At 35.7% G+C, this 15,484-nt stretch overlaps 1 protein-coding gene across 3 annotated transcripts in view; it reads right to left on the bottom strand.

Moving 5' to 3' along the window:
* Window positions 1-15,484, bottom strand: part of LOC128182164 (ephrin-B2-like) — a 74,384-nt gene that overhangs the window by 18,855 nt on the left and 40,045 nt on the right. The window contains exon 1 of one of the 3 annotated variants that reach the window (XM_052850774.1): window positions 12,760-13,098. The exons of 1 other annotated variant lie outside the window; for it this stretch is intronic. In XM_052850774.1, coding sequence (XP_052706734.1) covers window positions 12,760-12,923 — 164 coding nt within the window. In that variant the 5' untranslated portion in view covers window positions 12,924-13,098. Of the gene's footprint in view, window positions 1-12,759; window positions 13,099-15,484 lie in introns of those variants that run through there. One more of the 3 variants, XM_052850785.1, reaches the window with a different exon arrangement.

Raw genomic sequence — 15,484 nt, 5'->3', positions numbered from 1 at the left:
AAGCCAAACAATGGGAGGAATAAATCAGATCATTTCCATCGATATTCAATTCGCCAGTCATGTGCCGGAGGCTTTATTTTCAATAAAATTGTTTTTATGTTCCCATTCGTGTAAACAATGAATTCTGCGAGAGTTGTTAAGCAGTGATAAAAAAGATAATTCATTGCATGGAATGTGGAAAAATATAGATGTTGTTGAGAGTTTGCGCCTTTAAAGAAAAGAAAGAATGCATAAAATAGTCATTAATGGATTTTGTTTATGTTGCTTTAATTGCCTTCCTATTGTTTCTGTTATTAATACCAATAAATGTCATTGTCTAATTCGTAGCACTGCTGCAGTTTTATCAAAATAACAAATGAATTAATATGACTTAATCCTAGGATTATGTATCAGATGTCAGCATCTATTCAAATATATGAAAATAGATTAATAAAATAATTTTTTCTTATTTGGATGCTTGTATCATATGGTGCACATGAATTCTCACTTAAATGATGGGCAGGGCTGTATTAAATTGGCTTGTCATTTTATTTCAAAAAAGTAAATTATGGGTAAAGGAAAAGCATAAACAGAACTTGAAGAGTGTACTTTAATTTTCATCTTGCGGTTCAGTATCTTTAATATTTTCTTTTCTCACACTTGCTTTCTATGACCATTTATCCTTCCCCGTCTGATTTACAGCTCTCAACATGTCAGACACACATCTTAAAGTACAAAATAAATCCTGCAAAATGGAAACCTTAGAGACAATGTACCACCACAATGACTTTCTACGAGACATCCCTCCCCCTCTTGCATGCCAGCAAATTGGTCTCACACATACTCCAGGACTATCTCAGACTCAGCAGATTCAGGGCCCTCATCAATCAAAACCACTGTCACCCAGCCTCAACCTCAAATCAATGTCCATTAGCTCCTCTACCAGGGAAACCAGGACCGTGGACCACTTAGCCTGCTCTCTGCCTCATTTGGGCATCCCCTGGCTGCCTATACCCCTCTTAATTCTCCTTTCCCTGGAGAACTCGGATAATGCCAACAATTTGCATTTGCTGCTGTGGATGATTGCCCCTCCAAGATGTACGAGTCTCTTGTCTTCTTGTGTCTGTGATTTATTGCAGAGCATGGGTAATCATAAGTCACCGTATCCCTTGGCTGGGGCAATCAGATAGTATTGCTATAGTTCCTAAGGGTCAACACTTCTAACAATTTATCACACACTTCATTTCAGTGTGGATGCAATTGAAAATTTGCTACAAGCAGTTGCCCATTACGGTTCCATTGTAATAGGCTTGTAAATGGAGTGAAACTGATCTTTCCCTCTTTTTCTGCTGTTCTATAATAAATTTACACTGCCATAATGGATAGTTAATGAACCTTCAACTGGGACACAATGTCATATCATAATCGGTGAGGGAATTGGTCAATGGTGGGTTGTGACCATCGTCTGTGACTAATAATGAATACTGCCATCCTGGACTACCAGGGCATACTTAGCATCAAAACATTGTTCATCGTCCAGAGCAAAAATCGATACTTTATTCAAAATTTATGGAATTCTGATCTCAATATGGCCATGAATGATAAATGTATACCTCTGTTATACATGTGACATAGAGGGCACTATTTAAAACTATGACACATATACACCATTTGTTTCCTTGTATTTTAAATTCTTCTCCAATTCCCTTACAGAACCTCATAAGATTTTTAACGGCAAGTGAAGTGTGTGAAAATATTTCAAAAAATCTTTTATCTGTTTTGCAACTATTTGCAATCTCCTGTTCAAAGCATTTTACCTTTCACAGTGCAAAACCCCTATGAATTGTTATGTAAATTTGCTTACAAACTGATACATGTATGTAACATATTTGTGCAAATAGGGAGGAGAAAATTGGAGGCAATCTGATTCCTACTGTCTTTTAAAGTAGTTGTTCTAAGGAGAGATAGCTTTGTTGTTTGTAGGTGAGTACAGACAATAAGTTGGTGAAGATCCCAACGAGATCCCATTTAGCAGGAGAAACCTAATCTGTCATCCTCCAAAGCCTTTCCACCAAATGTCTGGGTCATAACAATGGGCCAAAACATTTCCCTCAAGAGCTTGATAAGATCTGTTTTTTAAAAGTCCCCAACACAGTTTGTCAAAGCAGCCCCCAAATTCTGAATTCACTACCCACAAGAAAGCTGTAAATCTTCACAGTGTTGTGAATGCTAATGATGGCAGTCAACCCCTGTTGCTCAACCTCTTGTCACCCCAGCGAGAGAGGATAGCCAGCTGTCTTTGGTGTGTACCTTCAAACATCAGGCAATTGACTTCCACCCTAGGAAGCAAGTCAAGAATGGACACTGGCCAGACGACAATGAAAAATGGCCACCATTACAAAACACAACACGCACATAACCTGATAAGAACAAGCTACCCACCAATACTAAATCTCCGGGCACAGCTAGTGAGGTTTAAAAATGTATTTAACTGGTAATAATGGGATACAGACCTTCCGAAAATGAACCACAAATGTTCTTAATGCTTCGTGTGTGAATTGTTTACATTCATGGGAAGTTGTTACATTGCCCAACTCAAAAATAAATATTATTTTTCAAAAATTGCACTAGTAGAGTGCTACTCATTTACAGAAATGAAAGACTTGAGGACCGAGCTGTCGAATGGCTCATTAGAAGTGTAAGAGCAGCTCAAAGATCCAACCACAGATAATGTTAAACAGATGAATTGGAGGAAATTCCAGCAGAAGAAGAAAGTAACAAGGAGTGAAATGTACCATAGTGTACCTAGATGACATATTGTGTGTGCTAAACACCTTTCTCTCCAATTCCTCAGCCTGCCAAGCCTGATAATACATAGGGGAAGGAGATCTCATATTGCACAGTTCTGGGTACTGTTTCCCCAGCCAACAGGTTTTTTATACTCATGTTAAGATATCGTGTCATATTTATTTCTTATATTACAGTTTTGCTTGAATCAAGTCCCAGGTGCTACAGATTTTTACAGTTATACAAAAGGCACACAGCAGTGCATGTACATAAATATTCCTCTCCGCCAGACCGACATGCCTCTATGCCTTCCAAAGCCCGCCAAAAATTCACTTGTTAACTTTCAATGGAATTTAGTGAATCATTTTATCTATCACAATGACAACAAGATTGAATTATCTATGCAGGCATGTTCACAGTTCATAGCATCTACATATTATCTGACATTAGAACTATCTGTAGACAACAACGAATGCACAATGGACAACAACAACTACATTTGCAAGCATCATTTGGGATTGGAGCAGGTAAATTGACCCAGCAGCTTGCTTCCCCCTCTCTTTAGTTGGCACACACGATTGTAATCCTTTCACTGAACACTATACGTATCATTTATCTAAAGCTAACACATTACTCGGCAGTCTGATTGAATTGTGGGAAATCAACTTGATGTGTTCAATCTATATGGTTTTCAGTTTTGTTAATTATGATACTCTGGAATGAATCAATTATGTCTGAATGTGCTGAGTTTGACAACTTTGTTACGAATTATGGAGCTTATATGCAAATTTGAAAGCAAGCATTTGCAAATTTTACTGCAGGAAAAATTAAATTTAGGAGAGATACATCGTTAAACACTTCACAGGACAATAATTGCATCACAGTGTCAGATATCTTGCCCATCTATAGAATAAAATTATAGAAATGGGCAAACATGTTTTATGGAGGGAAAAAATGACTGAAGATAAAATCCTATAAAATGAGCCGAGTGATCCGAGATCCGACATTCCTGCATTGAATTGGCACTGAGGCCTGTTTGTATTGGTACTCAACTCGAACAAAACCGAATAAAACACTCAAGGTGTCGTGGTGCAACCTTTGGTCAAAAGCTTAGACTGAAAGGCAGACCCTAAAAAAAAAACCAAACATCTAAATCCACCCTGGGTAGACATAGAAGCAGACAAAAACCCTGCACTTCTTCACCTATTTGAAATTTGGATTAAAAAGTCTTGATCAATGTATTGACTGAATTGATAAGTGGATGGGATGCTTGCACTGCTGACTTATTCAATTACAGTGGTTTTACTCTTAATAGAATTTCCATTATAGTGGTCACAATGGGTCCAGACCCCGGCTTCATGTCCAATAGATAAAATCACACCTGTGTCCATCTGGGTTGTCATGACAATTGATACATTTCATACACAGTGAGATGGGGGGGGAGCATGTTGTCTGTTGACAATGTCCTCCCGATAGCGAAAGGTGTCCATTTCCAGAGTTTACATGACAAACAAGCTCCATTTGCACAGGAAGAACTGAGACGAGACCAGTCTGCATCAGGTGGAGCAAGGAATGCTGGGGAGGAATTTCACGTCAATCGACCTCCAATGACGCACTCAGAGAAGTGTCTGGATTTACATTTTCTAGGATTGTTTGGATATCAAACACAATAATTTGTACTGTGCATGCATGGAATTGGGATGAAAAATTCCACATCTACAAATCTTAATGTGTAAGAAATATTTATCTGATAAACTGAAGAAAAAAATGTTATTGAGGCTCCCCCTGATTGACTCTGTTCATGACACATACCATCCACTTTTCATGTTCTATCACTGATGTACAGGAAAGATCAAACATTTAGTTAAAAACAGGAAAAAAAACTTACAACTTAGCCTTTTAACATTTTTTATCAATGATCACCTGCAAAACCAACTCAATTAAAAACATTACGATTATACCATTCTGTACAACCCGTTTTTCTTCCACACAGATGGAGGTAAAAGAAGCATTAGTGATGGTTTGATAATACGGAGCAATAATGGTGATAAAATGGTGCTGTCTGCTAAGATGAACCCATTGCACAGGAATCGTCATCTGTTCAAGCATATCCTATTACTGGCGTTTCCTTTTCTAATCTCCACACACCTTAATCTTTATGAGAAAATAATGATCAGGTCCTAGCCTCTCCATTTCCTGTATACTCCTCTTTAGTACCGGAATATACAGAATTACAAGCCATACATATTGCTGGTATTACCTCTAGGACGACAAATATCTTTTTTAATGAATACTGGAATCAGATATAACTTTTCCTCTTTCAATTTAAAGAGAGGTCAGAAATATGGATTATCTGTAAATATATATATACGGATACAAACCCTCACAACATCTGTCACATTTCATGATTATTATTGGTTACAATTAACTTTACAAACAGTATAAATGAGTCTTTTTTTATATAGCTGATAGAAATGAAGGGCAAGTGCTAAATCAACCAAATTAAAAGTACCAGTACCAGGTATATTATCATTACTTCTCACTGAGATAGAATCTTCACCGTACCACCAACACGATGCTGTACTTTTAGGCTGCTACCAGTATAAACATTAATTTTCATGTCACCCAGTGGAAAATTGCAACCAGTAGCTGTTCTTTTTTTTTTTTTAGGAATTAGAAACCCTGTCTGACATTCAAACAAATGTTGTGGAACATGACCTATCCAGTGGTTAACCTATGACAAATGCATTAGCACAGTAATTCAACATCTTTAATCATGGGGAGCTTAGTTCTTTTTTACTGAAAGACAGCTAGAAAAATTCGGTAGCAAATGAAAATTGACACCATTAAAAACAGTGGAGTTGGAGACAGGTAGCCAGAGTCGGTGAAAATAAAGCCGAGCCTGATAGAAGCCGGTCCAATTCAAAAATCTAAAGGACATCTCTCGGGTTACTCTTGACCAAAATTGATGAAACTTGATCTAATGAAACACCTCGCGGGACCAACAATGGTACGACATTCTTGTCCTGCCAGGGTCTAATTGTGGACCCCTGCCTCAATTCATTTCCAAATAGAACCTGACCTAGGGCAAATACACATAAATGTAGGAAAAACACATATTATTGACTGACGAAAATGCTCCCAATGGATGTATATGCTGGGAGATGACTTTTACGCTAATCAGATTTACAGCTCGCTGCTGACAGAAAAACTCTGCAACATGTTAACAAGACTTCAATCAAACGGCAATCACAGAGATTAGAGAGAGCCGATAGTGTGCCCCTGCCAGTCAGAAGGCATTTCTTACACTTTTAACATTAACAGTCAACAAAACTGTTACGACTCGAATGATATGTTAATATGGCATCTGATTCTTGTGCATTTGTTTTTCTTTACGTATTGTTATAAAGTGATATAGTAAATCATAAACAACAGCGCAGTTCTTTAGATATCCAGGTGTAGAGTAGACCAAATGCCTGTTAATCCATCATTTACATTGTATTAATAGAAGTCTCAATATTGGCTGCAGATGAAAAACTTCCATTCAGTCACACATACATCAAATTTGCACTTTTCTCTAATATTACTTAGGAGTTTTGCCAAGTTCAAATAATCATAAGCTCTACTCAAAGAAAAATGTGTTCTTTTTTTATAAGCCTTGAAATTTGAATATTATTTAAATTCTAGAAGAGTAATTTGATGCCTCCTAACTTTCAATGACCAACATTATGCATAATAGCTCTGTAAAAAACACACTGGAAGAAAGTGAGAGGAATTTGCATTTTCATGGTATACGTTATCAATCAATTTGATCACAGAGCCTCATTTACATGAGAACACAACCAGATTAGTTTGTGTGCACATTTTGGTGGTACTTGCTGCTTTTTATGCAATCTGGTCGCGTTATCTTTCGATGGAATCTTCAAGATCTGACATCTCATTATCAACAGTTATAGGCTCGCTAATGTTCAAATTCTAAAGCATGTCAATTCATCAAGATGTGGTAACTGAAGGCGACAGAGAAAGTGTTGAATTTTAAATGATGCCATTGAAAGTTGTTACGACAAAGAGAAATAAAATTTTAATCACAACAGAGAGGATCTTCCCCTGTCAGTGATGTGCAATATGACCCTGCTTCTAGTTGTGTATTAGCCTGACTACGAACCTCTTTGAAAATTTATTGCCTTGCCCTTTGTGGTGGGCTGGAATAAATACAAGCCACATGGAAATGTGTAAACAAAGTGAATATGTACTTAAACATCTGCCATTGGTCAGAATCAACTCCAATAAGTAATAACTGAAGTTAAAGGTGTATGATATGCACCTGAAAGGCTCTTAGTTGACGTTTTGGGGGGAGAAGGGTCTGGGGTCTCTTATTTACTCCTATGAACACTGCGAGAGAAATCCCACCTTTCCCCGAGCACTTGAATTCAGACAATCTGACTACCTGAAGTACCTTCGAATCCTCAATGCGAAATTAATTTATGGCAGTAATAATCACAAATTTGCCATAATTCCGGTGAAGAGATGGGGTGGATTGGGCTTCAAAGCTCTACTGCTCAAGGGTCAAGAGTTGTATTCATTTTATTGTGTATTGGATTCCTTGTCTCATACAGCTCCAACACCCGGCCACCATTTCTACTCATACTCTGTTTATGTTCATTATTATAAGTGGTTTTTCAGATCTATTCAAAGTCAAGCCTAAAGGTAAAATTTGGTGAGTTCACCTGAAACTAAAATGTCTGCCTAAAACAGCGAATCGTTCTGCAATCTGCTTGGAAGCATTGAAATGAAAACAATGTGGCAAAAGACAAATTTATAAAATGGATAAAAATGATAGGGCACAATTTAGAAATGTCAGAGATTATGTCCAAAGTACAACTTTCATGAACAGATAAACTTTCACTTAACCAAAATTTAATAGATAAACTTGGGGTTTAATCTCACAACAACAAGTGGGGTTTATCTACAAAGAGTCAACATGAACATCTCATCAAATGGTTGCCAAATCCTCGCCTTCAATTAGTTTAGAGACAATAGTCAATATTGATTCTGAGAGAGTACAATAGGCGGGCCTGAATGAAGGGGGGCCGGCGAGAAGATGTCAGCGAGTGTACATGCAACCTATCCAAGGAAAGTAATTATCAACGCTCACAAAGAAGCGTACAGAGTCAATATTTGCACACCATGCAAAGCCCTCAAGATTGCATTTCCACAGTTAAACTGACACTATGACGCTAAATATTTGGAGGGGACTTGTGTTTGGGTGTAATTGGCTAGTGCTGGGTAAAAGATGAATTTCAATGACACAAGCTTTCAATGGAATCTCCCGCGGAATCAATGTAAAGTAGACTCATCATTTACAAATTTTAATAAGAGATGACTGATAAAAAAAGATTGGACTTCAGTCGGGTAGGAATTAATCAAAGAGTCTCCCCATACAAATACCCCTCAAAAGACTGGTATTAGCACATTATTGGATCAGCTACACCAGGTAAAAATACAGCCCTAGTAAATTGTGTTTTTCAAAACCCCCTAAATGCAGTCCAGGTTTAAAATGAAGTTAACAACAAGTACAAAAAAAAAATTGGCTGTAGGAAAATATTGTAGATTGAAAAGATTTATGTCTAAGCATATCTTCCCTGCACGGTAGAGAACAAAGAGCAAGCCATCCAGTGTTTTTAGATAGCAGTGTGCCTAGGTAGTGGGTCGGTTAGGACATTCCTTACTCCTATAGGGACAATCAATTTAAACAGGAATTTCTGCTCACGAGTAAATTATATGTTTCACTGCACAAAATGTCTGACATGCATTTTGGATATCACTAAATGAAATGCAAAATTACGTAAGTGAATTAATACATATGACTTTGCATAAAACATGTTACTGTGACAGATTGAAAATTATGAATTTTCATATGAAATAATTTCTATAGGGACTGCTTCTAAAAATGTTTTATCAAATTATTACAGATCATCAAAGTACAAGATGTAACGATTTACCAGGGAGGCATCAGTGATTTCAAACTCGAAGTATTCATGAACGTAATTATAGGCGATCAAATGTTTCTAATTTCCTTTTCAGGACACACCTTATAATCCCGACAAGATTTCACGTTTGTAATACAGGCGATACTTGATCTTTTTTTAATTTCGATTATAACAGACTTGTTTAAGATCTCTGTAATATGACCCATCATTCAAAACATCTAGTTCATGGTAATTTTAAAACTCATAATGTATTTTAAATAGAATAGATGTGTTTACGTTGGAAACAAAACTCGATTTATTAATAAACGGATAATTAATATGAAACCCCATCCATCTTCTAGCTTTCAACAAGCAGTAAAACTAACACTGGAATAAAATTCACTTAACTGACATAAAACTTTCACTTTTATGATAGGTATACAGAGTCTATCAGAGTGCTATTATGAATCAAAGATCGGGGGACACTGTGTCACAAAAACAAATGAAGACGCATTGCAAATTGCCTTCAGCGGACATCTTGTTCCGGCGTTTCATGATCTTTATATGATCAGGTACAAGCTCTTGGGGACATCTTTATACAATAAAATATGACCCGGTCGGACAATAACTCTTTGTGGAAAAAAAGATGTTTTCTGGCATTACGATTCCTATTAATGGCCAACATTAATCAAAATTGATGTTTCTGATCAAAAACCAGGGTGTAATTATTGGGGATATATCTCCTGCCCATTATTTCCAAAGACACAAAACTCTTAATCGTGTTCATTTCCCCCTGACAAATGTTATTCAGTATATGTTTTTAAACTATATTAATGGCAAATCATTAATTTGTTTGACCATATGTCTCATCAGAAACTATCTCCTAATAATCAATTTATGGAAGCATTACTAAAGAATGTTTTAACAGCCCCCTTTTCTTTCATAATAAAACATTTAATATTTTTTCAAATGCACATTAGCACCAGGTATTTGCTTTTACAACAACATGTGACCATACATGTACTGCAACAACAATGTAGAGAATGTGGGTCTGCCTGGGTGTTTAACTAAGGAGAAATAGCCCCAAGAGAAAAATCTGCAACCAATTCTCCAATCCTGCCTCTTTAGTTTGCAGACAGAAAATTTTAATCTGGCTTTTGTCCTGTCCCCTCATGTATTCAGCTGTTGCCTAAATCAACAGTCCAGCTCTATTCAAAGACATTATTCACAAATAAAAAGACACAAATTTTCAACAGATCACTTGTTTTGAAATTTGGGGTTCTTGTTTTATTCTCTGACCAATTGTTTATACAATGGGATGTAGTGGAAAGCTATTGGGGGCTTTGGTATTACTTTAAATAAATCAATATTGATTTGGAGATATGTGAAAAATTATGGATCAGGATGTGCCAAAAAAATTATAAGGGGCTTAAATATAAAGGTATGTGAAAAAACTTAGAGGCTCCCACAAGTGTCAGAGGTGTTTAATGGGCTACGCATTTACTGAAGGCCTTAAACGGTATTAGCTTCCATCTGAAAACACTTTCTCCCCAAATCTTTAAGTGGATATTAAAACATTCAAATTCATTCCCATTAGTGTAAATCCCATTTGCAGGCAGAAGTTCCATGGAGAAATATAGGGAACTGTTTTTGGTTTAAGGAAAACAATGCCTCTTTCACATGTCCCTACCTGAATTAAGTAAAGGAATCGGTGATCAAGGGGATATAAGGGTATCAGATAGCGCAGAGTTTTCATCAACTTAAGCATGGAAAGGATCAGTTTTAATTAATACACAACATCTGTGGTTGCGACCACCAGGTCTTACCCAGATAGGAACAGTTATGAACAGTTACAGAGTCGAGTCTGTGTTCACAGCTAACTTCCGATGTAATCTTCCTACGATCTTACAACTCACAAAGCAGATAATAATCTCCTGGACATGATTCTTTGTCAGATTAAAATCATTGTCCGAATCACCATGATTACCCATAACAAATCATTTAACTAACAAGCAAAAAATAAATAACAGGGAGAAATCTTCACACCAAAACAGAGCCTAAGGGGAAGTAACTTTGTCGAGTGGTTCAAAAAATCAAAGGAAACATTGATCCCGTGATCAATAAGAAACAATTAACTGCAATTAATCAGATTTACAATAGTAAGGGAAATTAACAATGCCTACATAAAGGACGAGATGCCTGAAGCATAAATAAAACTAAGGTCCAAATGAATAAGATTCAAATAAATTTGGGAATTTATTTTTGTTTTTTTTTCCTTTATACAATGACTTTATACCAATCAGAAAGTCTTAAAAAAGAGAGAGAAAAGATGGTAGCGGTACTATTTATGCGAGTGCAGAGTGAGGAGTTGACAGTTTAGATGACTTCATTAGCACATCAAAGTGCCAGATCTTGGTATGACTGGAGGCTACAAGACGGAAATTACAGGTATTGTTTTAGACGAATGTCAATGGAGCGAAAACACTTCAGACCATGGTCTAGTGATGAAACTGTCACTTAAAAAAAACCCTGAACATTCCCATGTTATCTAGAAGAAGGTTTATGTTTGGACAGCAAGCTTTTGGGAGATGTCAGGGGTCTTCCCATGTTGTTCAATTGTCTTATCACAGAACTAACCCAGGTCCCTACACAACCCAACCTTTCCTTGTGATTCACTACTGTGTTAATTGAAAAAATCCTGCCTATTGAAAACCTGTGAAAAGTAAATGTTTTTCTTAGCATTTGCTGAATAGAGTAGAATTTTCTAAATATATACACCAAATTCCGGGCCCTGCTTTAGCTGTCAGTCTGGATTGGGATTTCATAGAAAGACGCAATTATATGGCACCGAATTCCTTTATGTCGTTTAATCTAAATTAAAATCTTCCATTAAAGAAATCTTAGACTTGTCAAAATCAGACATATGTTACTTACGTGTGTAATAAACTCCATTAATAGTGCTATATTTTCAAAAGATTTACATCAATATCCATTTGATTTAGTTACCAATTTCTAAATATCCTTTAATTGGTGATCAATTCTATTTTTTACTAATGTACATTTTTGAACACAAATATGTTGTGGTTTTAAGTAAATGTTGCATTTCTTACAATTCTAATTGCCATTTTAGAAAAAAAAATGTTTCTATCTCAATATCTCTACCAATTGAGGTATTTTATGTACACTGCAAGTTCCTATCTCGGTTCATCTCCATTAAAACTGTCAATTTAGGGGGGATAAATTTTTGTGTTTTACAAATTCTTTCTTTAAAAAAAAATAACTTGGTAGTGATAGCCGCTAAATGAAAAAAGGAGTGCTGGTTTAAGAAATAAGGTATCAGAAAAATATTTGGGTGCACCGAACCCACCAACACGAAGCGAACAAGACAGACAGCTGATGATATTTCCTGAAGGGGGAGGTTGTGATTAGCCATTAAACAAAATTAACCAAATATTCTGATAGCATCAACCAGGGGCCTCCGCTCTTCTCCTTTAAGTCATAAAAATGTGGGGGTAATATTAAGGCCATGATCAAACAGCCAATGATGAAAAAAAAAATAATCAAATTCTAATGAAAACTTACGCTGTTTATATAAGATCTGTATTTGAGATTGTTATTTTTTCATCATAAAAGAAATTGAGAGGGTTTTATTTTACAATGAAAAAAAAAATTAATTTTCTCAATTTTCAAAGCAGTTAATATTTGATAAATGTATTTTTGATTATACACTTCTTTATTAATCTGAAAAATATCTTCCTATTTTCTATAAAACATCGGATTTTCATTTCATTTTTCGTCAGACAACAGGTATCTATTTCAGGTGATTATAAATGTTCAAAGAAATAATAATTTCAGTCAAATTAAGACCTAATGTTACTGGCCACAGTTAAAGGTAGTTAAACTTGAAACACGAGCTGTCAAGCAATTTTAGTCGCGCTGTCCCGTCCCTGAAATCCAAAGCGGCACTTTTCCTAGATTTTATCAGGCGCGGGTTGAAATTACACCGAAAAAGAATTGTACTTACATAGGGTTAGAAGAATTCCAGTATAAAGGGGGTAGTCTTTTCCCCCCACTGTCCGTGTCCACTACAGATACCATGCACATAGCCAAAGGTAAAAATAAACACAGGTACTGGACAACACACGGCATGTTACGGCCAACAATTCGTCTGAAAAGCCTCAGAATCATGGCTAATTAATCTTATCTTCATTAAAATCCTCATCTCACATGCCGATTACAGTCAAGATCACATGTCAAAAATTTGCCTTTAACCGTTTTTAGTAGAAAGAGCAAAATATTCACAACTCTCTTGCGTACACTCGCAATGCCATCCACTGTGTAGAGTTTCAATAAAATGTACACAAAGTGCTATGAATAGAGATCTCGGTCACGTGATCAATCACAGCGGGGTACTCCGAGAGGAGAAACGCTCAGGTGTGTCAAGTCAGGTAATTAGAGGAAATGCATAATGAAAAGTAAATTATAAGTAGTGCTTACGATTAAAAACACAATAATAACTGAGTTAGATCCGACACGACCATTGGAGAACTGAGGTTAACGATCTTTAAAAAGGCTACAAGAATTTTTTTATTCCCGTCAATGAGGCTACGTAGTCTCCCGAAAATATTAGCCATGATTTGATATAACACCAAAAATCCATTAGCTATGACAGAAATATTAATATTTTTCCTTTCTTAGTCGTAAATAAACAAAGCTGAGATTACTTTACAGCAGGTAGAAATGATAAATACATTAATAAATTTATTACTTTTCAGGGCAATAGAAATTTTTTAGAATATTAAAATAATTTTTGACTGATTCATCTTAATTAATACTTCTTTCTCAGAAATTTAAGATTTGAGAGTTCGGCCGGAGGTGCACATAAATCAGGCTTGTAGAGGAGTGTGTCTGGGTCTTTGTTATTATTTTCTTAGCTTTGCATGCAAATAAACATTTTACACACCGCGCGGGTTAGATGATGAGGGGTTTAAATGGAGGTCATCACGGAATGATGTCGGGTGTGCAGTGAAATAGGACAGTGCATCGTGAATCTTTGATATAACAGATAAATATGCCTGGTTGAGCTTTTTTTTTTGTAAGAATTGGAATCATCATGGCATTATCCTATTATCTGGACAAGAATCGACTCGGTTGCAATATTGCATGTTAGACCTATCGTGCATTCATAATAGGCAAATGGTGAAGGTCCCATTGATTTTGTGAAATTCGAGAAAAAATAGATAATTGTTCAATAGTTGTCTTATACTGTATTATTTTGTGAAAATCTGAATTTAAAGACAAAATTTATTTATTTTAAGTATAAAAATAAATTTATCTTATATTTAATAAAACAGTTTAAAAGTTAAACAGTAATTGATCTAGTTTAATTATTTTTTCTTTTTGAAAAATATCTAGACTTTTAAATAAAATTTGAAGTTTGTGGAAAATTATAACATATTTTGTAATTTTGATATTAATTTCTTTAAAAAAAAAATACCAACTTGTTAACCTTAGAGAACTGTCAGTGAAATGGTTTACTGTCATAATATTAAAAAGTAAATGAATATTGGTCCATCTATTTCTGGTGTTATCATTGACTCTCTTTGACACGCTATTGGAGAACGTACTCAGAGGTGTGAATATTTATGAGGCGAGATATGGGCGTGTTTGTGTAGGACTGTGATTTTACTGATAAGATGCACTAGTTATTGCCATGCACTGCACCATCTTGGTCTTTATTTCATCACCTTTCAATTTACTGTATCTTTTAAAATTAAAAAAAAAACACAGGGTAATTATTGTGTTTATTAAAGGGTATATAGAATTTAATGATAAGTTATTATCAAGTTGAGTTACCAAGTGAGCTGAAATTGGTTGTGGATGATGTTGAGCTACCAAGCGAGCTGAAACTGGTTCAGGATTATGTTGAACTAAGTGAGCAAAAATCTGTAAAAGGATTGGGGCAAGTGGTGCATGTTAATTTGAACCGGTACCATGAAAGTTAAGAAAAAATTGCAGAATCCAAGGACATGAATTATGAATACTGAACCACAGATATGATTTTGAAATGAGAGTAAATGATGAAAATGATTCATAATGCATAACCTTGGCCAAAATTCTTTCATGTATCAGAAATGAGAGTAGTTAATTTGGATTTATTGAGTGTCAAATTGAAATGCATTGCTCCTCTTTGGAACTCTTGGTGGTTGCTGAATTTCTGTAGCCCTGCTCCGTAATACCGACCCTGATCTAATAATCCGGTCTCGCGGGTTTCTGGGGTTTTCTGGATGAGGGAAACATTGAAACTTTGCACCATCCCCGATTGAAACAAAATCTAAATCAATGTTCTATCATTACTTTATCCTCTGTCATTGCCAAGATTTGATTGAATTTTAGTTAAGATACCTAGAGTCACGGTCAATATAATGTGCCTTGCCTTTTTGGAGGGTGGGGAACGGTCAATTAGTCGATTAAAGTTCGCTAATATACCGATACAAAAGTTTGCTAGTTTTCTGTAAAATTCCAGTAATGTACTGTGTTAAAAGAAAATTACCCTTGTAATTTGAATAGCTGATGTGATGGCTTAAATAATGAAGTAGATGGATGCTCCATCTGTAACAAACTTTAATCCTGCTCTGATTTAACAATGAATGGTCTATTTTTTTCTGAGTTTGATTTTCTTTCAAGAAGAGACAAATGAGGACACATTTTCACACTATTAATGTATGTCCAATTTTTCTTCATACATA

The sequence above is a fragment of the Crassostrea angulata genome, chromosome 1, assembly GCF_025612915.1.
Source record: "Crassostrea angulata isolate pt1a10 chromosome 1, ASM2561291v2, whole genome shotgun sequence".
Classification (NCBI taxonomy): Eukaryota; Metazoa; Mollusca; class Bivalvia; order Ostreida; family Ostreidae; genus Magallana; species Magallana angulata.
The sequence above is the reverse complement of the archived record's forward strand: the minus strand, read 5'-3'. Positions and strand labels throughout refer to the sequence as shown.